This window comes from Aethalodelphis obliquidens, unplaced genomic scaffold, assembly GCF_003676395.1.
Source record: "Aethalodelphis obliquidens isolate GAN/ISIS:26980383/991018 unplaced genomic scaffold, ASM367639v1 scaffold8, whole genome shotgun sequence".
Taxonomy (NCBI): domain Eukaryota; kingdom Metazoa; phylum Chordata; class Mammalia; order Artiodactyla; family Delphinidae; genus Aethalodelphis; species Aethalodelphis obliquidens.
In genome coordinates this window covers 18,424,034-18,450,352 of record NW_020837952.1, presented here as the reverse complement: position 1 = coordinate 18,450,352, position 26,319 = coordinate 18,424,034, and the positions used below count along the sequence as shown (strand labels likewise).

General features: G+C 33.6%; 1 protein-coding gene across 8 annotated transcripts in view; it reads right to left on the bottom strand.

Moving 5' to 3' along the window:
- The window catches only part of CNOT2 (CCR4-NOT transcription complex subunit 2), a 112,458-nt gene that overhangs the window by 17,293 nt on the left and 68,846 nt on the right, over positions 1-26,319 (bottom strand). For 5 of the 8 annotated variants that reach the window (XM_027107007.1, XM_027107003.1, XM_027107002.1 and 2 more), the window contains 6 exons: positions 17,644-17,710; positions 7,750-7,815; positions 6,621-6,768; positions 5,688-5,870; positions 3,348-3,427; positions 581-706 (listed from right to left, as the gene is read on the bottom strand). In XM_027107007.1, the coding sequence (XP_026962808.1) occupies positions 581-706; positions 3,348-3,427; positions 5,688-5,870; positions 6,621-6,768; positions 7,750-7,815; positions 17,644-17,710 (670 nt within the window). The remainder of the gene's footprint in view (positions 1-580; positions 707-3,347; positions 3,428-5,687; positions 5,871-6,620; positions 6,769-7,749; positions 7,816-17,643; positions 17,711-26,319) is intronic. The other 3 variants (XM_027107008.1, XM_027107001.1, XM_027107006.1) reach the window with 2 other exon arrangements.

The window sequence follows — 26,319 nt, the reverse complement described above, 5'->3', positions numbered from 1 at the left end:
AATCTGGAGAGATCTGTGGTTGTCACAATGCGGGGGTGGGTGGGTGGTGCTACTGGCAGCAAGTAGGCAGAGGCCAGGGATGTTGCTAAATATTCTACAATGCACAGGACAGCCCCTCATTTACAAGAAACTACCTACTCAAATGTCAGTAGTGTGGAGATTGAGAAACTGGCTTAGAAAAAATTGTTAATGTATGGTTAGTCATTATTAATCACTAGGAATGTGGGAATGTATTCTTTTAAAAAATGTGTGATGAATTGAGAAGAGACAGACCATAGAATCATTATTAAGGTGAATTAAGGCAGAAATGCCAGAAGAAAATAACTTCTGAATACCAATGAAGACTTCCTTTTGGGATTTCTATACAAATTAAGTTTTCCCATTTAACTTTGCTATCATGGTATTCTGGGAGAAAAAAGCACTTTGCATTTATCAACTCTGACAAAATAACACTACTCTGATTAGAAAACACATAAATACATGTGTGTACACACACATGCATATACGTACATATATATATGTGTACGTGCGTGCAACAGAAAGTTTTCACTGGCCATAATTTAAAAGCTTAATTAATTACCATAAGGAGCTCTTCCAGCCAAGGGGTTTATTAATGGAGTTGGGTTACCACTTCCTTCCCTTCTATTTCGGTCTGCTAATGCTGGAAAATCTGAAAGGTCCAATCCTGTCACATTTTCACTTCCATCTAAATAATAAGAAAAAACACTAGTTACTGATTCTACAAACATTTTAAAGAGGTTATTAAAGACGAACTATAATAAAGTTTGAAATAACAGTGCCTTCTTCCTAAACAATGTACAGCACTGTACTTGGCATATGTAAATGTACAATAAATATTTGTGGATTGACTTCATGTGAAAGAATTTTATGAACAATTCAGCAAAGCAATATGTACTTACTAGCATAATAAAAATCCCAAATCCTAGAGACTTAACAGAGAATAAGGAGTAAGGTGATACACTATTTCCCCTGTGAAAGATGGTACTCAAGTTATACGTTGTTAGTTAGCAAGAGGGGAGACTGTTGCGATAAAACTACTCTTTCATTGTATCCAAAAGCAGAGGTTGTATCTGGAATGCTTGGAGCTTCATTTATAACATAGGTGTGATAATGACACTGCCTCCTGCAGATAGCCTGAATCATATTTGAGGCATAGGCAATGGAAGCAGAAGCCCTAAGGACTTCTTTTTTCCTGTGGCCTATTAGTCCCATACACAAAGGTGTATGCACGTGAGTGTGTGAAATGTGTGTGCGCGTGTGCATGTGCACGTGTGTTTTGCAGCTGAGGGTATAAAGTAGGGTGGAGAACGTAGGTCAGTGTAGGGTTCCCATGTCTAGTGAGTGAATTGTATGAGAATATGATACAAAGCCCAGAAGTTTATATTACCTATTACACAGTAGGCGCTCAATAAATATATAAGGAATGAATAAAATTTATTTTTGTTCATTTTGAATTAAAAAAAATCAGTTTCTTTCCTTTTAAAAAATAAATTTAACCCAACATTTCTACTTTGCCTATTTTAATCGTCACCTTGATCTCTTCTCAACATTTATTATTCTATTATTCTTACAATCTTATACTCTTAATTTTTGAAGAACTTATTTTCTAGCTTAGCATTACCCTGCACTATACTTTTTCTTTAATCTGTTTCATCTAGTTTATTATAACCATTTTCAATTTATTTTGCCCCCTTTTCCAGTTAATTTTAATTTTTCTCTAAGTTTCATAATTAGAAGAATCTCAGAAAGAAACTATTAACTCAAGATTACTTTGTTGATAGGAAACAGTTACATTCCAAGTCAGGTGACAATTTAAAATTTATGAAGGGTAAAAGATAAAATCATTCATACCCATTGTTTTTAAAGAAATTGCAGTTCATGAATTCTGAATTTTAAAAAGATATTACTATATAAAAGGGCAACAATAGACATTAACAATTTATATAGTGCTTTAATTTAAAAAGCAATCTCTTGAATTACTTGATTACAAATTAACTAAAAACTTTCAATAAGTATTAACTTTTAATACACTTCTTCAGGTCCTCTAAGATGGAGTTTAAAACTACCATATGTTATTTGAGAATAATTTTAACCTAAAAATAGTATTAACTCACAAATTTTTATTTTTAGGGTAAGACTTGGAAACAATTTTCCTAGTGTAAAATATACTTAGTTAAAAATGACTTAAAAATAATTCTAAAATTTACAGAAGTGTATAAACCATAATTCAGAATATAAGATGGCACTGTGAGACACACTGTTACTTTATGGTTCATTTAGGGGGAAAAAACCTTGCTAATTAAACTATGATATGCAGCCTAATTTCAGAGATATTAAAATATGAAAAAAATCTGCATTTGAGGAACAATGAAATAGGGTATTTTCCATTAGAACGCAAAACTTTAAATGCTAAAATTTGACATTTTAAAGTCTCACTTGGTCAATCTATGCTACTATACATACAATAACACTGAAAAATTAAAAGCCGATAGCCAGAAATGTCATTTCAATTACTAAATCTTCTCGTGCTTTCACGTACGCCCCATTTCATTGATCATTCTTTCACCTTCCACTTCCTTCACGCGTATTTCTCTCTCAACAATCATATTCATTTTTGCTCCTATGACCATAAAACATCCTTTATTTCCTTTCTCAGGAAAGGGTTTGGAGGCAAGGGTGGAAGAAGGTGAAACCTGAAGCAGAATAGCAACAAAGCCTCCTGTTCTCTTCTGTCTGAAGCAGCTGATAAAAGAAATAAACCAACAGACTGCAAGAATTCTTTACTGTCAAAATCAGAATTGGTTTTCCATGTAATTAAATTCTGAATTTTACACATAAAACTGGATTAAAAATTTGTAAGAGTTAAATGCCAAAATTAGTATTATTAAAACTATTAAGAAAAAATTGTAAGCGCTCCATATAATTTTAAAGGTTTCTTCAATCTGGGTCTCTATAGCCAGAATGCCATACCACTCAACCTAGTTTAGACTGTAGTGACAGGACTGAGATAGGAAAAGCTCTTGAAGCAAAAAAGATTCTGAGGCACAAGTACAGACTAAGTAAATGTTTACACTTTCTCCAGATGTTAAGGAAATAAATCTGATGTTATAACACTGTGCTATTAACATGCCAAGTGAAAAAAATATATTTAACTATCTTTCAACTGTTCACTGAATTAAATCCTATTTCCTGTCAAATTCTCCCTATATTAAGTTCTATCATCTTAACACAAAAATTCCTTTAATATTTTGACTAGTATGTTGAATTGCTTTATATTTCAAGATCTATCGTATTTTTATAGGGTACTGGCTCCAGAATAAGCTTACCTGTTCCATTAAAAATGTTACTTGATAAGGAGTTATTCATTCCAAATGCCTGATTCCTGTTCATTCCAAATCCAGACATACTGGGTACATAGAAAATAATTTTAGATATACAGTAAGAACACTAACTTTCAGATGAAGAAAAACAAAAGTGTTTACTTTTGATCTCCTCATATAAAACAACATGTTTAAAAACAAATTTTTTTTTGAGTTGAATCTTTATTGTTACTTAAAGCTTCCCTAAAGTCCTTTCATGAACAACTGAGAACCAAAACATCTTAAACAGATGAATTAAAAAACAAAAAGCAAAGAATTTATATAGGCCTTGAGGAAAATAGAGATTAAGGGTGTAGTTTTGTATACTTGGAGAGCCAACTTACTGGATATAATGGAAGAAGTAATAAACCTCAAAAATAGGCAATTTATTTTAAGACTACTGTTCCTGAATACTTGTTTTTCTTCCACTACTGGTAAAATGTGCTATTATTACTTTTCATAAAAGATCTTTCATACAGTCTGTCTTTCCCAACTAGAACATAAACTCCTCATGGACAGGGTTCATGTCATATACTTCTTTGCATCTCCTGCCCTTAGCATTCAGGAGGCTACAAAAGGCACTCAGTAAATGTTCAGCTGACGTGAATTAAATGGTGCTTTTCTTTAACTGAATTCAGTGTTCTAAAACACATCATCTAGTTTATCTTTTAGCTACTTAAAAATAAAAATCTCTCCATAGTGCTCTTAATTCTAAAGTAAGGTACTTGGTAAATAGTTACCACAGCTTCCCTTTTTTGCACAAGCCTAAACATGGGAAAACAAACAAACAAAAAATAAGGCTGAATTTAAAGCAAGGCCAGAGTAATTAAGCATGTCAACAAGAATCGTTAATGCAAATTCTAAAATGAAAGTATGCAACTTTCACATCAAATAATCTGATAAAAGACAGTGTATTACTGTTATGAGTAAGGTTAAACTATTTGAAGATGACTGGGTTTTTAATTTTTTGCCTAGATTTATAAAACTAACTATGGCCAAACAATATTTTCATAAAATAATGCAGTTGGTGAAACACTCTAGAGAAGAGCAGAAAAGTCAACAGAAACTTCTGTTTAATAGCATGTTAGAACTGCTGATGATATAGGTATCCTCAAACACTGAGTAAGTAGTAAGAGATGAAAACATTCCATAATACATACAACTTATCAATAATAATAAGCAGGGCTTTAGAGACCCATACTTCATTGACAATTTATAAGCAAAGTATTTTTTAAAAACTAGAATGTGAAAAAATATGGAAAGGCAAAAAATTTAAACATACATTCAATGAACGATACTACAAGAATGCAGAAAGATGTGTTAAAGCCCAAGAAGTATTATATCATTAGGAAACGTCAAGGAGATGAGAATTTTGATAACCCTTTACAAAAATAACTTCTGTAAAAATTAAAAGAGCAGTCAAATTATAAAAGAAGTAATCATAAGTCTAAATAAAAGTAAGAATTGGAGGTTATGGGATGAAGATTAAAAAGGAAATGTGCTAATAACCTATTTTAATTCAGAATTTACGAGTATTAGATAAAAGAAAGTGAATTAAATGGCTCTGATGATAGCAACATCCTTTCTCCCCATATTCCCCATTAAAAAAAAATGAACAATCAAACTAAAATGCTGTTTTTTTTACAGTAAAGAAAGCCCTACTGTAGACATAACTCTCATATAAATTACCTGAATAGCTTTAAAATCCTAACAAAATGGGTAACTGTTTTTCATATTGTTAACTATTATTTGCATAGCAGTATATGCAATGACCAGTGCAAAAAGGAGTGAAAAGCGCAAATTCATCTTTTTAAATCGCAGGACATGACACTATTTTCAAATACTACAGATGTAGTCTTCAAAAAGTCTCTGTTATTAAGTCTCCAAAGAACAAAACTGAAATTCAGTTGAAAAGCAACTTAACCAAAGCATAAATGAAGCAAGGCAGTAATAGTCAAATATGTCTCCAGTCCTATTCATAGGTATGAAGCTCTTACCACACAGGTGACCAGCCTCATTTAATAGAGGAAGGACATATCAACAAAAATTTGCCAGTTGGCAACCTAAGAACAATCCTTTTCTAACAACAGTAACAAAAAAGCAAACTGATTTTCAAAAGAACATGTCTTTAGTTTGGGAGGTTAAAGTTGTGATATGTAACAGAAAGAGAAGCTTTGGTCAAAATATATGATGAAACACACTTATGAAACAGAAGCCAAGACTCAAGAACAGAATGTTGAATATGAAAAGGCAAATTTGAAAATACCCAGAAAGAACAATTATACACAGTATCAATAAATATCTTACCTGTTCACAGTAAAAGGCTGTCGAGAAGGCTGCTGCTTTGGCATACATATTATGCTTGGCGAGCTTCTGTTGGGGCTACCTAACCCTGAACTGCTCATGCTATTTGTCCTGCTAGGAATTCCAATGCCCTGACCAACCTGGGAGTGGTTCATCATATTCCTAGGATTCATAGGCAAAATACCCCTGAAAAAGAAGTCCATTATACTAAATAAGCTCTCTACAATCACTCATTAAAATTCTCTGTAAATAATCAATTGGCCTAATCCTAGAATCTCAAATATACTTTCAAATTGCATTGCTAATTTTTATTCATTTAACTCTTTTGTCTGGTCATTTGAAAAGAAAAAAAGCTCTTTGAAAAGCCAAAGTAAACAAACCAACAAGAAAGGGCAAATCACAGAAGAATATATGGTGATATTGAAGATGAGAGAACTATTGGTGTGACTATGACATAAAATACAAATGTTATTTCACATATATATTCAGAATAATTTCATTCCAAATGTATGTCATTCTAGCTTCTTCAAACTAATATGCACCATTTTTGTAAATCTGTTTTATTTTATTCTCACTAGAGCAATGGATGTGTGGTGAGGGAGCAATAAACAGAATTATCTGAGGAGTGATCTGAAATTGCACGTCCTCCTTTGAGGAGGAGAGCATGCTTTTGAAAAAAGCCCCCCAGGTGGTGATTAATCCTTGATACCCATCCCAGCTAATAACCAATACCCTAGCTGCAAGATAAAAGCATCTTACACTATACTTATCAATTTGCAATGAAATAAAATGAGCATAGGGTATCAACTTTCTTTTCCTCAGTGAAAGGCACTGAACCAGAAAATCAAATAATTAGTTACCTTATTAAAAAACTAAAAAGCTTGCTTAATCTACAAAGATACATTTTGAGAAAAATTCTGGTCCATCAATAAATACCTGCTTGGAGATGGAGGCGTGTGAAGTGACATTGTTGGTACCCCTGTTGTTGGCGTGACGTGGCTCGGTAACTGAGTGCCTTGTGATAAGCTGCGATTTAACTGAGGGGTATTGTTGCTCATCCCCCTCATTGGAAGGCCTAGTGCACCTATTAAAAAAATTCAGAAGAAGGAAATTCATTGCCATCAGGAATGAAATTGTTATCCATCTTCTGGAGTTGGTAATTTAAAACATTAAAAACTGACCTAACATTAATATAATATGAAAATTTTAAATGGAAATATTCATTTCACTCCAAATGGACTCTGATTTTAACAAAAATGTATGTCTGAAATTTAATATTATGAATTTTCATATTGCTTCCATTATTCTATCTTTCATATTTCTTCTTTGCTTTCATATTTCTATCTTCTTTGCATATTTCTATTTTACAATAAACTGTCTACCAATGACTATAACAAATTAGATGACTTATGTTTCAGAATAAAAACATTTTGTACAAATATGCCTTTAAGAAATTTGCAATCTTGTGTGTTTTTATGTTTTAAATCATAACTGAGGTACGCAGACATTTAATCCCCACTTTGCTGAAGGAGCTTTAATTTTTATATGATCCTTTTCAAATGCATTTAAGAAAAAGTCTCTTTATTACTATTTACACATACATACTTCTCAACATTACAATTTTTTACAAACCCAACATAAAATGTCAGCAACTGTTAAAAACTCAACCTGATATAGCTATAAGAGACAAGAATATATAACATTTTAAAAGATTTCAAAGGACAATGAATGACCTTTATTTGTCTAGTATTTCTGGGGCCAGATGTGGGAATGGATGTGTTCCAATATGTGTATTTTTCAAAACCTACTGAGGAGTTTACCATTCAGAAACAAAACATTAAAAAGAAAAATTAACCATCTGGGATAAACTTATTGTTTCCTGCCTTGTGTTAATATGAAATATAAATTATTATTTTGTTAATGATTCAGAATAATTATTGTGGATATTTAATGTTCTGGATGTTTTTTATCCCTCAAAGCAAGTTTGTTCAGCTATCACTTATTTTGTCATCACACCTGCCTATGGATGTCAATATGCCTCCTTGCCTCCATCTTCCTTACTCACACATTTTGGTGCCTTCTGTTACTAGTCTGTTGTGGAATGGCACATCAGTCAACCAAACATTCTGAACTGGAGGTTAAATAAAAGTGGTAAGATAGAATGAGAGTTAGTGAATAAGTAGAGGACTTTTAGCGATAGGGATTTAAAGTTACTCCCTCCCTACTTTTTGGTCTAGTTTTAGGTCCAAGAATTTCAAAGACCTGAATATTCTGAAACTATGACTTCCAAAAATTGGAATATATATATTATGTTCTGAATATTTTCCTTCAAATATCTCTGCAAATTTATCTTTTTGCATAACAGTAACCTGTTTGTAACAGTAACGCTTTGTAACCTAGGGATACCAGTGAATCACAAAGATTTCACTGGAATCTGCCAGCTTCAGTACTCAGCTTGCAGCCTAACTGCTTCTCAACTGAACAAAGCCAATAAATCCAACTCAATATAGCTGTTATATTCTATGTGTACTCATATACCATGAAGACCTGAGCTTGGTTCTGCATTTCTTTAAGTCACACAAAGGGAACTGATCTAGATCATATGTTGGTTTAGTCATTATATGTATGTCTGGTCACTACAAGTTTTGTGACCACGAGTATAGCGCTAGCTACAGCCACCTTCTCTGAATTTGGGACAAGATAAGGAAGAACAAGAGATTAAAAACCAGCCTATGTAAGATTTCTTCAGAAGACACCAGTCTTTTCCTTTTCTCAAGCACACTAGTTTTCCTCTAGGCCCTCTAGATGCTCCCGTAATGAACCACCAACATGACACTTTTCACATCACTTACTCAACAAACATTTATTGTGTGCCTACCATGCATCAAGCACTGTGTTAGCTGCTGGGGATACAACAGTGAGTAAGATAGAAAAAGCTCCTACCCTCAGGGAGCTTACATCCTTTTCCCTAAATATGCTGTTCTAAAGTCAGCTATAGCTGCAAATTTCCCATAGGAATGTTTCTCACAGTTACTGACAACCAAGAAACCTAATCCAATGTTCACATTTTACAGATGCCTGAGCCTCAGATAAGTTAACTGACTTCTCCAAGGTGACACAAAGAACCAAGACTCCTAGTGTTCTTAATGGCAGCCCTATGGGAGCCCAATAAAACACTAAATGAGCACCCTTGTGAGTACCTACTGACTTGTAACACCTTTTATCTATTTTTTTTTCTCTTGCTTTCTTTTTCTGAATATGTTTACTTCAAACTTTTTCTAAACCAACATCTCTTATCTCTTCCCTCCATTTTCTTTCTCCTCTTCTCTATACCTGTCAAGTTTTCTTTTCCTCCACATTTACTTTGCCTTCCCATTCACTCTCTACACCTTCAACATTAGAAACATACATGTTCCAAAAATTGCGCCCTTTGGCTCTTCAATAAGCCCTTCTAAAGACTCATGAGATTTGTTTACTTCAACCCTTCATATACTTATTATTCTATGCTGTATTATGAAAATACATAACTTCGGAAATATTTTAGAGACTGGAGATCATCTGAACATCAGCAAAAAAAATTTTGGAGAAGGAAACAATGCGTAAGGTAATATATTTAGTCAATTAAGGATTGGCACACTTAATTTACAGTAAGGAGAGTAGAGGAAGACAATATGAAATAAAGAACTCAAAGATTAGCATTTACTTTTATTTTTCCTTTAAAAAACACTTGATTTCATAAAAACAGCTAGTAAGTTCAAAAGCTCTGAGTTGCATTTTATTAAACCTGGTGGGTAGGAAAAAAAAAAATCAAAAGAGAAGAGAGGAATGCATCAATTTCGAACTGGATCATCAATCCTTGAATACTTCATAATTGAGTTATTTTAAATTTAATTTAAAAACTGAATTCCTTTAAAACATATAGAATTACTACCACTGAGTAGGAACAGAGAAAGATTTATTTCTAGGAAACAAAAATACATGGTCATTAAATTTGAGTTGCTTGAGTCAAACTATTACAACTGGGTACGGTCAAGGGAGGGAAAATTTTATTTTTACTAGTATAATTAGAAACATGATAGAAAATTATCTAAAATGTTATACCAAGAAGAAGACATGTAAGCTGAAAGGGGGAAGAGGGGGAATAAAAAAATTAGCTTAAAAAAAATGACACAAAATAACTACAAGTAGAAAAACATAAATATGTATACCTGAGCTTGTGCACTGGAAGGGCAGTAGAATTAAATTTTATCAAGCACCTAAGAAATATGTGAAGCACTATGCTACTTCATCTCCTTATAAAATATTATAGAGAAGGTATTTATCCCCTTTTTACAGACAAGGAATAAAAGAATGATCAAAAAAAACAGTTATAAGGCAGTTTAAAAGGTTACAGTTTTGAAGCAAAGTTTCCTTTCTATTTGACAAAGTGATAGTAAAGGATAATACCATATTAGAAGGAATACATGAACATATTCTAAGTAGATTCCTATTTGGCAGGGTGCTAAACAAAGAATGAATTGAATTCTTTATTGATCATTTTTCAGAAATCCAAAAGAATGACCTAAAAAATGTTTCCACGAATTACTTCCATTGCACAAACTGATTAACAGCACATTCCTTAAATAGTTATGGCATGATATGCCATGCTTTATTCAATCTTTTGCTAAAGATTAACAATATTAATAATAATACAAGCTATAAGAAAAAAAATACCAGCAACCAAATCCTTGAATACTCATACTTAAATGAAGTCTCCTGAAATTTTTAAGGAGAAGGGAGACAATTTTTAACTGATGCAAGAGGGCTTAAAGTATCCCCCATTCCATTCCCAAAGCAACTACCTTCCCTAAACTCACTGTCTTGCCCACACATAAAGGGCAACCATTTTCTTACCTCCAACCTGTCCCCCTGTCTTCTTACCTCCAACTTGTCCTGAACCTAGCTGGTTAATCTTCCCTGTAACACTATTTCATTATACAATTTCCTTCATTAAAATCAAAGTATTTTAGAGACAGAAAAGTCTCCAGAGAGTATCCAACCAAGTTACAGATGAAGATCATTTCAACTTAATTATAGATGAACTAACATCAGGCATTAAGCGATTTGCCCAAGATCACAAAAAATGAAGAATAAAAACCATGATCCAGGGACTTCCCTGGTGGTCCAGTGGTTAAGACTCTGCGCTTCCACTGCAGGGGGCATGGGATTGATCCCTGGTCAGGGAACTAAGATCCTGAACTAAAAAACCCAAAAAACAAAAAATACAAAGCAAAAAACCACACACACACAAAAACAAACAAACAAAAAAAACCATGATCCAATTTCTTGACTCTAATTTCAATACCTTTTTTCAACCAATCACACTTTCCGCTTCTTGAAGTAGTTGCTAACCTTCACATCACGTGGGAAACTTTAATATCTGGGTCCCACACCCAGAAACTGTGACTTAGTCTGGGTCTGGGAAATTCATGGGCAGTGGGATTTTTTAAACTCTTTAGGTGTTTCTAGAAGGGCAGTCAGGGTTGAGAATCACTGTTCTAAAATTAAATCCAATCACAGTGTAGTCTTTAAAATGCTCTGTCAAGACCCAAAAGATTCTTCTAATCTTTATTTTTCCCAGCTTTATTGAGATATAACTGACATAATACTCTTCTAATCAATTTTAATACTTTACTCACCCCGATACAAACTCTTTTTAGATACCACATACTCGACTTACAATCTTCTTTGTAATTTCCCTAGTCCCCTCCCCAAAATATGCCCCGGTGTCTTTACTCATATCCTTCTCCCAACCTAGAATACTTTCCCTCCTCTTGTTCTACAGAGATAAACAAGACTATTTAAAAAAGAAAAGAAAACAAAACAAACCCAAAAAACAAACTGCTATGATCAAGGTGTTTACATGCAGTACATGTACACTGTACTTGGTGTATATGTGGGGCAACGCTCAGACATGAAAGCAGAATGAATCTGGGATCAGAACATGTTTCCTAGACAATACTGTACATGAACTGAATAATGAAAGAGACCTAGCCAGGCATTTGGTGGTGGTGATGAGGAGTCAGGGGAATAAAGATGTCACACCAGTTTGGTCTGAGAAAACTGCAAGATATATGAAAATGAGGACAAGTAATATGCCTGGAGGAAGAGTGGGCTTACCTTCTGGATAGTAAGGATGTATGAGACAAGCATGGATGGAGCTAACCTGGCTTCAAAATCCTCAACTATGAGAAGTTGCTGCTGTGTTAGAACCAGCCGGGAGTCCCAAACATCTGGCTGGATCTTTACAGCAGGTGGCACTCCATCTGTGGAACAGCTGTGTGAATCTCCTACATATACTTTGCACTCCTCCTCCTCAACCTAAGTTTGCATGATACATTAGCAGCACCCTTTCACAAAGTAATGCAGGTCTCTAACCTTAGAGATCATCCTTGATCCCTCTCTTTCTTTCATATCCCACATCCCCAACTCATATTAGCTCTATGTCCAAAATATCCCAAATCTAACCATTTCTCAACACCTCTAGCACTAGTCCAAAGCCACCCTACTTTCCTGCCTGGACTACTGCACTAATTGTCTTTCTCTTTTTCTTGTCACTTGTCCCTCCTCCACTCAGTCCATTTTCTACACAGCAAGGTGATCTTTTAAAAATGAAACTGTATCTTAAAATCCTTCCCATTAAACTTAGAATAAATCCAAATGCTTTACCAAATCTTTACAAGACTCCATGACCTGACACCTGCTACCCATTAACCTTTCACTTTCTTTGTTCATTATACTGGCGCTCTCATTCATCCTTTAACACATGAAGTTCATTCTTACATTCTCATGAGTAAGACCATTTGCATTTGCTGCTGTTTGTACCTGAAAAGCTCTTCCCCAGATCTTTCCAAGGGCTTCCACTTCTCAACAGACTGGTTTCTATTCAAATACTACTGCCTCAGAGACAGCCTCTTTGTCTGCTCGAAAACTATTGATCCCATCCACTCATCCATTAACCTGACAATTTTTTATAGTACTTATTATCAGAATCATATTATTTATTTACTAAGTAAATAAATTTATTTGCATGCTTATTCTCTGTCTTCCTTCATTAAAATATAAGCTCCATGAAAGCAGGAACATTGTTATTTGCCATACTCTTCAATCCTGGAATAATTCTTCACTCATGGTAGGTACTAGATAAATAACACAATAAATCCTATCATAATGCCTTAGTCAGCAGACTCTTGGAATCTGTGGATTTAACATATGCAGTTTCTACTGTGTGCAAACTGCTTTCTAGGGTCATGACATTCAGTAAGTAATATGTAGCATCCAGGTTTCAAAGGAACTGCTGTTCTCAACTCATATTTACTCATAGTAAAACTTACAAAGTAAGGCAATCCTGGCTCTACTACTTACTCCCTAGGCAAGTCCCTTAACCTTTAATCAGGTTGTTGTGAAGATTAAATGGGTTTATATTTATATCAAGTACTTAACATAGCACCCGACACATAGAAAATACTGAATAACTATTAGCTTTTGGGGAGTGAGGGTCGGGTGGGGGGATGAAACATGCTTATGGAAAGAAAATCAACAGGTGGTCCTAAAGGTAAGATAAAATGAGATAGTCTAATGAAGTAATAATGGTTTTCACCTATAAATAGGTGTTTTCTGGGGGAAAAGAGTATGTTATAGCTGTGTTCTTGAACTTGAAAAGTAGCAAATATCTTGAGATAGATTCCATAAAATTGTGAAGATTTGTACTTCTTGGCTGAAACCAATGTAACAGCCTAATAGATTTCCCTTGTCTTGATAAAGCAAACCACTCAAAAATTTATCCCACGCTGTAGATTTTGTTCCCACTACTAAAACAACCTTACTCATAGTCTCTTCAAGGACAATGTTAAACATGACCTCATCTGTAAATCCTGTCCTGATCATTTAAGGTATGTGATTACTCCTACCTTTCAAGTACCCAGAAAACTCTGTACTTCTTCCTCTATTTTGTAGGAAAAATAACTTGTGTATTTATCCTACTAGATTATATATAAGGACCATATCTTGTTCATCATGCATTCAACAAACATTTAGTGAGTGCCTATCGTGTACAGAGTATTGAGGATACAAAGGCAATGAAGACGTGCAATAAATAAACACAGCAACACCGAAGGCGTATATACACTGTACAGAGATGGCATAAAAGAGAATGCTCTTTCTACAATACATATGCAGTCTCTAGCATGATGCAATATATATGGTAGGCACTCAAAAATATCTGTTAAACTCAATTCCTACTTCCTTTTTGAACCTTTCCCGTACCACTGTAGCTTACTGTGCTTTTCTCTCCAATCCGCAAGTCTGTCCGTATCATTCAACATGATACCTTTTTTTTTTTTTTTTTTAACATGATACCTTTTAACCTATGGTATTTAACACTGCATATAAATATGTCTTGACCTCCCTAACTATAAAATGCTTCTAGAGAGCAAGAACTCCCAGGGCATTCATTATTAATTCAAGTATCTGTTAAATGATCCTATTTCCTGAAAGCTACCAAAATGTGTCACATGCCTAACTATACTGTCAACAGCATTATTTATGAACCATTCCACCTGTGCTCTGGTTCTCCACAAAACAAGTAGCTTTCATATATGTATTCTTAAAACAGGAGGCCAAAGGGATGTTGTTGAAAGCATAAGGCTATGCCACTGCTTTTAAGCCAGGAGTCCGGATCCCAGAAAGAGAAGTTTATTTCCTTTCCCAGCTAGTGGTCTGGGTCCTCTGAGAATTCAGATACAAATGTATATAATGGATTCATTCAGACAGCTAGTTAACCTATGTGGCTAGATTATAGGCATATAAGAAGTACTCCTTTGGGCTTCCCTGGTGGCGCAGTGGTTGAGAGTCCGCCTGCTGATGCAGGGGACAGGGGTTCGTGCCCCGGTCTGGGAGGATCCCACGTGCCGCGGAGCGGCTGGGCCCGTGGGCCATGGCCGCTGAGCCTGCGCGTCCAGGGCCTGTGCTCCGCGGCGGGAGAGGCCACAACAGTGAGAGGCCTGTGTACCGCCAAAAAAAAAAAAGTACTCCTTTTTCTCAAATCCTCCAAGGCCCTAAATCCTGTTGGTAAGAAAGAAAAAGTCACACCAACGATACTACCACTTAATTTCAATGCATTGACTATCCAGGGAAATTAATTCCTGGCTCCCTGTTCATTCTCATCTAGTACACAGCTTCAGGGAGCCCAGGGGTCTTTAAACCTAGACAGTGTACTTAAAATCTTACGCAAAAGTAGAGAACAAGTAGAGAATATCATGCAACTTGAATACAAGATTCCATTCACCAGCTTCTACAGTTACCACTTGATGCACAGTAGTCACATAAACCCTTGATGAAAAGTTACATATTTGGATACAACTATACTGTACTAGAACCCATGATCACACAAGCTCCTAATTCAGCATTTTCTGGGTACCCTTGTGTACTATACAATCACTTCCACCCAAATCTGGTGAAAGCTTTAAGCAGCTCTGTATCCATTCCAAGAGGAATTCCTTCCCTTGTTTTAAACTCAGTGAGTCTCAGTTTTGGAGAGGGCACTCCTCCTTCTCCACCTCTAATCTCTCTAATCATCAAGAACACAAAACAGATAGTAAACCTCCATTTTAATGGCTCAAATTCCTACTGAACTTTGCCAATCTGAATACAGAGTTAATGGTGGTACTCAATACACTTGGGGGGCAAAAGAACTTTGTAATATCAAGCCTAATGCACAATTAAAGTTAGCTGCCATAAGAATAACATCATGAATCTATTCCCACCTACTTATTCTATCTCCCCATCCTTTATTAAATAAGGTCAGCCCCTCAAGTTTTATCTTTCTGACTTACTTATACTACCGAAGCCCTGACCCTCAAGTCCTACATGGTAGCTGGTGTTCTCTCTGAGAAGGTGTGTGTTCAAACTACTTACCAGCTGAGAGACTTATCTGGCCCTGTCAGTTCTATCCTAACAGACAGTGACTAGGAATTCAGGCTCTGTTTTATTTTATTTTATTTTACTAGTTGTAGCTTCTAGATCTGTGCACTAGAAAGGAATGATTGTACCCTGACTTGAGACATTTCAGTTTCAGTTGATCTAAGGTTCATTTTTTAAAATAAGTTAATACCTACAATGTCAGTTAAAAGAGTGAGCCATGAATTGAAAATGCTGGTTCATCAATGCCATTTATTATACTAAACTCCAACAGGAAATATCTGTCATATGTAACTTCTTTTTAAATTACTAAGTACCTTAAAATACTTTTCCTAATGAAAATAACTTTGCTCATTTATTAATCTTTGTATATCCTTAACCATCAGCACAATCATGTATACAAATTAAGTCAATAAATGTCTACCTTACCAATGAAATAACTATATTCCAAACCTAATCCATTCTATAACTTAGCCCAATTATAACTTCACATTTGTAGGTTAAAAAAATTAGATCAGATTTTCAAAGTCCATATAGCTGATTATATTGTAAAATAATTGCCATTCTCCTTCATTAAATAACCTTGGCTTCTCAAATATAACTTTTCTCTATTCCACTATCTACTTTCTGCTGTGATAAATTGTGGGCTTTAAAAAGAAAGGAATGTAAGTTCTTTGCAGTTTCTCTATAGAAATAAAGGGTAGCTTTAAAATTTAACTAGATATTTCGAACGTAAGGGTTACCGGAAAGGTGAAAGTAGTAGGCTTCAAACAAAAACAGTCCAAATGAAACAAACTGCTAGCTAATAATATTCCCTCAATAACTAGAATGAACATTTGCTGATAAATAAGCAACATCTTTTTTGTGTAATAAAAGGCTTAAAAATGTTTTCTACTTAACTAGAGGAAAGCTAGTATCTGTAATTAATAATTTTCCTTACTAATTCTGTACTAACAAAATTGTGTTTCATAGCAAAAAGAATGCCACAAGAGGTAGAGAGAAAAAAAATAGATGGAAACTATATTTGTCTAACAAAATAAGTTTTTTCCCCTTACTAAATTTCAAAATAAAATTGAAGGGTAAAGTGGTATGACAAACTACTCTTATATCTATCAAAACTTTGCCTTTTATTATACTGGGAAAGAGTTCCAAATCACATAACTGATTTTTATTTGAAGGTGGTTAAATTATTTGGTCATCAGATTGTCTGCTTCAGTTACCCTATTATTCTGTAATCTTTGATGGGAATTTACATCCCTTTTAGCACTCCCCTCCCACTACAGAGATGAGAGATCAGCAGCCTCTGACATTACAATATATGACAAATCTTATTAATATATAAAAGTTTGGAAAATTAATTTAAAAAAGGAAAATTTTATAATTTAGTTTTATAAAAATTATGTCATAATAATAGTTAACATTTATTGAGCGCTTACTATGCGCCAGGCACTGTGCTGAGAGCTATAAAAGTATTACAACACATAAAAGAAATAAAATCTTGTATATGGAAAAAGCTTTGAACTGTTAGTCAAAAACAGAGATTGTATACCCAGACTGAGCCAAAGTAAAAGAAGTATTTGCTAAACAAAGAGAACATTTCACAAACTGCTAGGTAATGGGCTTACATTAATAATAAGACCAAAAAACACAAACAAAACAACCTCCTTAACTGACCAGTCAAAAAACCTTTAACTTCCTCCAACTGAAAACATAGAGAATGTCTATTTTTAATTTGTTTAGCAAATCTTCTTCAAAAATACTGCAAAGGAACATACACATACAAAAGATGAAGAAATAAATTTTGATCTACCCTGTATCCAAATAATCTTGAATTAGAAAGGTCTGAAATAATGAGGTTTTTCGCTAAAATAAGAAAAACTGAAAATTAAATACCTTTCCTTTTAAACCCTAGAATAAACCCACAAGGGCAGCATTATTCTTTATTTGGTAGGTATTTTTTTTCTTTAAATAAAGTATCCCAGAATAAATACAAAATTCTTACTTTGTTGCCCGTATAAACTTGCCCCAAACTGAGACAGCTGACCTGATGTAGATGGTGATGCCAGCATCTAGAAACAAATTAATTATATTAGAGCATAAAGAAAGTACACAGAACATTGCACTGACACTTTACAAATCTGTACAACATATCATAATATGTGAGAATCAAATCCATATTTCCCAATCTTCAGAAAAACAAAAACATTGCATAATAAATTCCATGTTACTTAAGAGCGTATCACAATTGCATGACATCAAACTATGCAAATAAAATTAATTTTTGATTGCTACAAAGTTTTTTTTCCCCAGTTACTCTAAATGAAACTATGACAGCATCATTACCTCACTTAAAAAAAAGCAAACTAGGCTAGCAAATACATGAAGACAGTACTTCAAAAAGTCTAAATTTAAGTAAAATTACTTGATTCTTAAATAATATATTAAGCTAAATTCTAAATTCAGTTTATTAAAGTTGAAAATAAAATTACCTAAATAAAAAAGTTTTTATTTTGTAATAGTTACTGATTTTTATACAGAAATGTGTATCAAATGGGTAGAAAAATCTAACAAACATACACACAACCAGGTACGTGGAGAGGTGATACAATACCAAAGGACAAACCCAAAATACTTACAAATATGTGTAGACATGGTATATAATGTACACTGCATGTACATTCATGGCACTTGTGTACAATGCCTTTCAATTTTTTGCATCATCTTTTTTTCCTAGAATAAAAATTCTTTGAAGCCATGTTATATTCATTTTTTACTTCTTCATAGAGACTAGCACTGCATGTGGCAGTGCTATAAAAAAATAGATAACTTAAACTGAGTAAATGAAAATGTGTACGTGTAAGTGCATGTCTGTGTATTCCCTGTCTTATATTAAGCAACCATCAAAACACCGTAATTAAATAAGATGAGCTGCGTCATCAAAAGGGTTGTAATCTAGTGGAAGGACAGAATGAATTACACAACTAATTATGTTCCAAGGCACAGTGTGGTAAGTGCTCTTAAGGAAGTATAAAGTATCACTGGAGGAAGATATTTCTAAAAAAGGGTGAGGTAGCAGGAATACTTTGTAGAATGGTAACATCTGATGCGGGTACAGATGAGGGGTCTTCCATTGTGAGACTATGCAGTGAGTGCGATAAAAGTTAGTGACATGATTAGAATACAAACAAAATAAGAAACGTCAGTGACTGAACAATAGGGTAATTAGGGAAGGGAGATAAGGCCTACCCTACGCACACTGGGGAATAGAAGAATGGGAAATAAGAGAGTGATGGGACCAGATGCAAAAGGTCTTCTTAAATGTTATGCAAAGCTGGCTCTAACTATGGCGATAAAGAGAAAAAATAATTTTAAGCCAAGAAGTGACATGATCAAACTGTGCTTTGGGAAGATAATTCCAACAGCAAAACTGGATGGAAATGGTAAGATACTAAGCTAGAACAGGAGAACTGCGACTATGAAAGAGTCCTATTGAAATGGTTGAGATATAGGGGAAAAGAGATGGGTGGAGAATCACCAGACAGAGAACTATCAGAGGCCTCTCTGGTTTCCAGCGAAGAACTGGGCTGACATTGACCGCAGTAGGAAAGCCAGGGGGAAAAATATTTAAACAGTAGAGGTTTATACAATACACATTTCATGCTATTTTCAGGTCAAAATTCTAAATTGCTTTAATTATTCTGAAATTCACAGAAGTTTTTATACAACAGTAGCTTTAAACTAATGACATACACCAGACTCTTCTGGGGTTGGGCTAAGTTACTAAACACAGCAGTATTTAAATATAGTAACAAATTTTCTAAAAAAGCATCAAACCTTATAAATATTCCTTCTGAAATCTGGAGGGTATACAATATAAACAGTTAAACTGAAAGAATACACATTTTATGCCTGACCAAGTTATTTTGTTAGGTACAATTATCGTTACTATTACCACATAACCGCAAATATTTTAAGCACATTAAAGGTTCATTTCTAAATTGCAAGAACAAGATCAAAGAACATATGTAACATACAATGAAGCTTTAGTTGGTGACAGAAGGTAAAATGTTTATAATAAAATCCCTTAACAATCATGATTTTCCGTTATCATTATAAGCTATAAACAAAAGTAAAGGAGTATAGTTTCCAAAGGCTTCATATAAAAGATGCTGGCCAGCATGAATCCATGACTTAGAATGATCCATAATGTGAACATTCTAGAATGGACCACTAAAAATTTTACTTTTCCCAGAAATGTGTATGTTTATTGAGCACATAACTCCAAAGAACAGACATTTTATAGTCTACTTTCTCACAAAGGTTATACATCCACAAGTGAGTTATGGGTATGCCAACATATCACTCCTCTCAGCACCGGGAGATAAAGTAGAGAAGATGACACAACATGAAGGTAAAGGGGGAATGGCTCCCTGGGCCAAATATTTGAGTCGAAGAGCAGCATGGTGACCCATTTACCAGTATGACATATTAAATATTATCATTTTATCTATGTGTGAGTACATGAAGGTTAGTAAACAATGCTTTACAGAAACATGAAAGCAGTTTGTTTAATGGTTTATAACCTTCAAACCATCGAAGTAAAATAAGCATTGATCAGCTATACAAACCAATGTTAAAATGACTGCTTCAAAATGTGTCAAAATGCAAATATATAATTTCTTATAAAATCAATCCTAGCGGTATATATTTTTAAACTCTGAAAGCATGATTCATGAAATATATCAGTGCTAAAAATGGATTTTAAAATGGATTTAACATACAACGAAGGATTATGGGGTAGAAACGCTATTTACAAGCGCAAAGAAAATACACAAGAAATGTACTCTGGCACAGAAATAACTACAATTAACAGACGACAGAAAATTTATATAATTTTTTAACTGCTGAAAGTTAATTGTATAAAGGTAAATTTCTTAGAAAAATACAGAACTTTAGATCAAGAGACGTATTAGAGTAGGGAATATAAGCATAAGTGGAAAGAGCCCGGCTTTGAGTCAGAAAAAAAATCTAGGTTTGAATCCTGATTCTGCCTCTTACCTATGGGAGAGCCGAGCCTCTGTTTCCTTCCTGTAAGATGGAAATAACACTACCTACCTTATAGAGTTGACGTGAAGATTAAATTAGATAAGATATACACATATTAAGTGTTCAATAAATGGTAGCAGCTGCTGCTAGTAATCTAATCTTCCTCCCAATGCAGGACTCTCATCAATAGCAATCAGAGGGGCAGCCTTAGGGGAATTTATTGAATAGTACCCTAATTTTATATTCATTTTTGCTTAAGAAGCTAAAGAAAGAAGTTTATCAAATGAATTCTAGATAAAATAAGGAGCAGAACTTGTGTTCTTAGAGGGGGAAAATAGTAGAAAAAGATTAAATGTCACACAATCAGTAGAATGCTGAAACCAATAAGCAGGTTACTGTGTTCCCAGTCTAAAACCGTTATAACAACTATATTCTTCCTCATTTCTCAAACAGTCTATAATACAACACTTCATTCAAACGACAGTAAAGCAACTAGAAGAAACAGTAATGTAATACAAGTTATTTTCCTGACTCAACAAAGAGTTCCTTTATCCTTTTGCTTAATATACAGAATATCAAGGAAATCAACAAGTTAGAAACTGTACTTCTAAAATATTTCCACTGTTACTAGATATAATTCTGAAATCCATGACCAAAAAAACTCTAAAATTATTTTGTTTTACAAAATGTATATTTGAAAAACTTAATAACAGGCCAATCTGGCTCCTTCCAGCAATCCATAACAGCAAAGAAGTGTTAATTATTCTATCCCCCTCATGGTTTCCAATAGTGATCACCTCTCGTAATTACTCCCTCCAATAAAATGTACCTTCAATCACAAAACCTATTTCAAGAAACGTTAAAATCAGTATGGTCAAGAAATAATTTTCTACATAAAAAATGACTTCAAAATGCAACAAAGTTTTATTAAATAAAAATTCCCTGACCACAAAAGCAATTTAAAAATGAAATATATAAGTTTTTAAGTGTTCCTTAAAAATTCATTGTACAATATACTTAAAGGTATGGTGATAATATAATTCCTAGCATTCTGTTATTTATTCCAGGATGAAAACAACAAAGAAATATGATTTTGACTATATCATATCTACAAACAGAAAAAAAAACAAAGAAAGTTTTAAATCTAGACAGAATCTGAAAAACATTTAAAAATTAAAAACAGTATGGTTAAAAAAATAAGAAACCACTGAAGTCAGAATGAAATTTAGTAAACAAAAAGAAAGACTATTAGAAGATAATATATTAAAAAGACCAAAAGAAGAAAGGGACAAGAGAGGAAGCAGGCAGAAAAACAAAACTGTCAGTAAGTCATGGGACCTGGTAGCTTATGTAACATACAACGAAAATCAATGAAAATCAATGAAAATCAATAACAAATTATGAGTTTACCAGATATTTCAAGTAATTTTGATTAAAGCATTAAGTTTTCAAAAATAACATTTTCAGAAAGTGTAATATATGTTGAAATAGTCAATGTAATTAATTCCTATAGAACATTTAACATTCAGAACATACTAAAGAAAGTACGGCAACGAAGATCTCTATATTATATTGTGTGAATCTTAGGTTAGAGCCAAAGCACAAATTTAAAGGTATATTAAAGGCTCTTAATATGCATTGCTAAACTGTTTTCTACAAAGTTTGTATTATTTATGCTTCCACAGCAGTTACTTCAATGTTCCCTCACAGATAATGGCTACTCTTCCACTTAAAAACAAAAACCAAAAAACCAAACAAGAACAACAAAAACCCTCTTTGCTAGTATGAGAGGAATAAAATGGTATTTTCTGACTATGATTTTTTATGATTGTTATTACTGGATGAAAAATTTTCTAATTATTTTTGTAGATGTATCAAAATTTGTTATATCTTTTAAGTATATCATTTTAACTCCCTTTATAAATAGGAGTTTATAAAAACTGCCTTTTTATCTTTAAAATACAGAGTTTGAAGATTATTTAAATGGCAATGAATTTAAGAGATTTTAGAACACTGCCTTCAAATCGTTTGACATTTAATTCTAATTTCTTTAAAGTCTGATTTATTTACATTTAACTCTATTAGGTTATTGTTGCCATATAAAATTTTGACATACTTATATACATTCAAATTAAAAGTTTTAAAGGTTATTTTTGAGTTTTTTAGGTAAACAATTGTATCTGCAAATAATATTAATTTTGTTATTTTCAACATTAATTCATTTCCTTCCCTTTCTCTAACAAAAAGACTCAGTAAAAGTCCACTATCTTCTACACCTTATAATAAGTTCTAAGAACACAGCAGTAAACTAGAGAGGCAAGGTCCTTGCCTTTGTTAAACTTAAATTCTAGTGTAGTAAACAGGAGAATAAATAATTAATAAATACATACTTCAGGAAGAGATAGTTGCTGTAACTGTTAAAATGCAAGAAAGAAGTTAGGATATAGTAGTAGTAGTAGTACTGATAGTATATACAAGCTACTTAGGAAAAGAGTGATCAGAAAGGCTTCTCGGGTAAGATAGATTAACAGATACCTGGATGTAGTGAGAGAGAACACCATGTGAAGATCTGAAAAAACTAAGCGCAAGGTCCTGAGACAGAAACAAATTCAATGAGCCAGAGAGTCAGCCAGGATGACTCTCTATGTAGTTAAACACTAATCATGAGGATGACAACAATAATGGTGATAGAAGGTATCCTTATTTTATACTAGATTTTAACAAAATATTTATTATAAATTGGCCTGAGAAAAATCCTAGTTGCCATAATTGCTGTAGGCTAACACAAGTATGAAAGTTAGGTACGAGTTGAAAATGGTTGCCATTTGTCAAAACAAGGAAGTAGTCTAATTAGTTTCATGAGTTTTTTTTTTTAAAGTAAGGATAGGTGCTACATTTCATGTCTTTATAGCACATACTAAAACAAGGGAAAAGAGGTTCCCACAAGTTTGTGTGTCTAAAATGATTATGCTTAAGAATCACCAAATGAGTGCAACAAAGACTCAAAAGACTAGAAAATACGTTAGCAATCAAAATACAGATATAGTTTTTAAGAAAACCCTAAAATTGCTTAGATTATACCGCTCCCAAAGAGTTGTCTATTGCGTCTTATATGAATGTTTTTCATTTTCTATAAGTCTCCAAAAAAAGATAATTAAAAACAAATAATTAAAAATCACACAATTACATGATACACAAACTATCAGTATCCAAGCTTTACATATAGATAAGGAAACCAAGGCACAGAAGAGGTCATATAACTTTCCCAAAGCCACAGAGCTAATAAATGACAGCGCTAAGATTCAAAAAAGGAAAAGGGAAAGGGAGAAATCAAGCCCATATCTGCCTACGATTTACTTAATCTTGTGAAAACATTTAAGTAATATATCTGTAATTTATATTACTTTTATACCTCAAAAACAGCAAATTCAGCATTCTTTTGAAAGACACATACATGTACAGGCATCTCTTGAAATAAAAGGCCTTGGAAAATATGAAGTAGCCCTAAAGAAATATTTAGCAATTTAATCCACACAATCTTATAAAGAACAGTTTACCAAATACTTCTACAACCATGCATATGATGAAGAAACAATTACATTTTATGCTCTATGGTTAGGGTAAATCAGGAATTGGTTAGGTTTTGGGGGTCTTTTTGCTTTTGGGGTTTTTTTTTGGATAGTTGGCTTAAAGATTCACTCAACTACTGGCCAGTTTTCCTTTATCATAAGTTACAATTTAAAATAATGTTCTCACTGTTGCCAGGAAGGAAAAGAATACAAAATTATCCCAGTCATTTATTTATTATGTTTAAATTTTTTCTCTTTAAAAGCCTTATAAAGCACAAAATAATCATTATCTGCAGATGATATACATAACTACTAAAAAAACCAAAAGAATCCATGGCATAATGTTATTATTATTCATTATAGTAGCAACATTTAATATTTACTATTTGGTCTTCTATAAGTTTTGCATACAGTTATCATTCAGTCCTTAAAACCACCACCCATTAGACATGTACTATTTTTCTTATTTTATAGATGAGAAAACTGAGACATACAGAGACTGAGTAACCTGCCCAAGGACACAGCTAGTAAACCATGTGACTGAGATATAAACTCATAAAATAGAATGTCCAGAGCCCATACTCCCAATCAACAAAAACTAATAAAAAGAGTTTTGTAAGGTAGTTATAAAATAAATATATACACATACAAACTATTTCATATATCAGTAAAAACCAATTAGAAAAATGTAATGAAAACGGCAACCATAAAATCCTACTTCCTAAACGGCATAAAGAACAGAAACAGGAGAGAGACATACTCTTCTGAAAGAAGGTAAACATCAGTATAAATGTGCAACAGTCAAAAACATTTTTGTAAAGGATGTGAAAGACCTTACCTGACTAAGATGTGAAAATTGCCTATAAAGCTACAGCTATTCAACTATGTTGTAGTTCTTCCAAAGAATCAATATGACATACAGAACAAGAGTTAAGAAACAGGCCAAAAAAATCAGACATTAGTATATATATAAGGGAGAATTCAAATTAGCCATAAATGAATGGTCTAACTCAGGGGTGGGCAATTTACTGAATGCAGGCCAAATCCAGCACACTGCTTATATATGTAGGGTGCAAAAATTAAGAATGATTTTTCACATTTTAAATGGTTATATAAGTACCTACATATTATCCTTTATTTAGCCTCTTGGCCCACAAAGTCTAAAATATTTACTATCTGGTTCTTTATGGAAAAGTCTTCTAACCTGTGATCTAAACTATAAAAAAAGTGTTGGGACAACTGGATACCAGATAACCTTATGGGGGTGGGGGGGTGGCACAAGGAGGGTAATCTGGCACCACAAAACTCACACCTTAATCCACAACACACTTCTAATGAATGTAAGTTATATGTGTAGAATTAAGCACAAAAATACTAGAAGAAAGTAGGTGGGGAAAGTCTTCCTAGGTATAATCTCAAAAACTGAAAACATTAAAACCAAAAAACCCACACAAAACTGATTAGTCAAATTCAATAAAAATGATAAATAATTTTATATTAAAAAAAACCTAAAAGCAAAAAACTGAAAAACTATTTATGGCAAGAGGTTATTAACCTTAATATATGGAAAACACGGACAAATAAACAAGACATCAGCTCAATAGAGAAATAGAAAATGGCACAAAAACAGTAATCCACAAAGGAAGAAATAAAAGTGCATATATGCAATGGAATATTACTCAGCCATAAAAAGAAATGAAATTGAGCTATTTGTAATGAGGTGTATGGACCTAGAGGCTGTCATACAGAGTGAAGTAAGTCAGAAAGAGAAAGACAAATACCATATGCTAACACATATATATGGAATTTAAGAAAAAAAAAATGTCATGAAGAACCTAGGGGTAAGACAGGAATAAAGACACAGAACTACTAGAGAATGGACTTGAGGATATGGGGAGGGGGAAGGGTAAACTGTGACAAAGCGAGAGAGTTGCATGGACATATATACACTACCAAACGTAAGGTAGATAGCTAGTGGGAAGCAGCTGCACAGCACAGGGAGATCAGCTCGGTGCTTTGTGACCGCCTGGAGGGGTGGGATAGGGAGGGTGGGACGGAGGGAG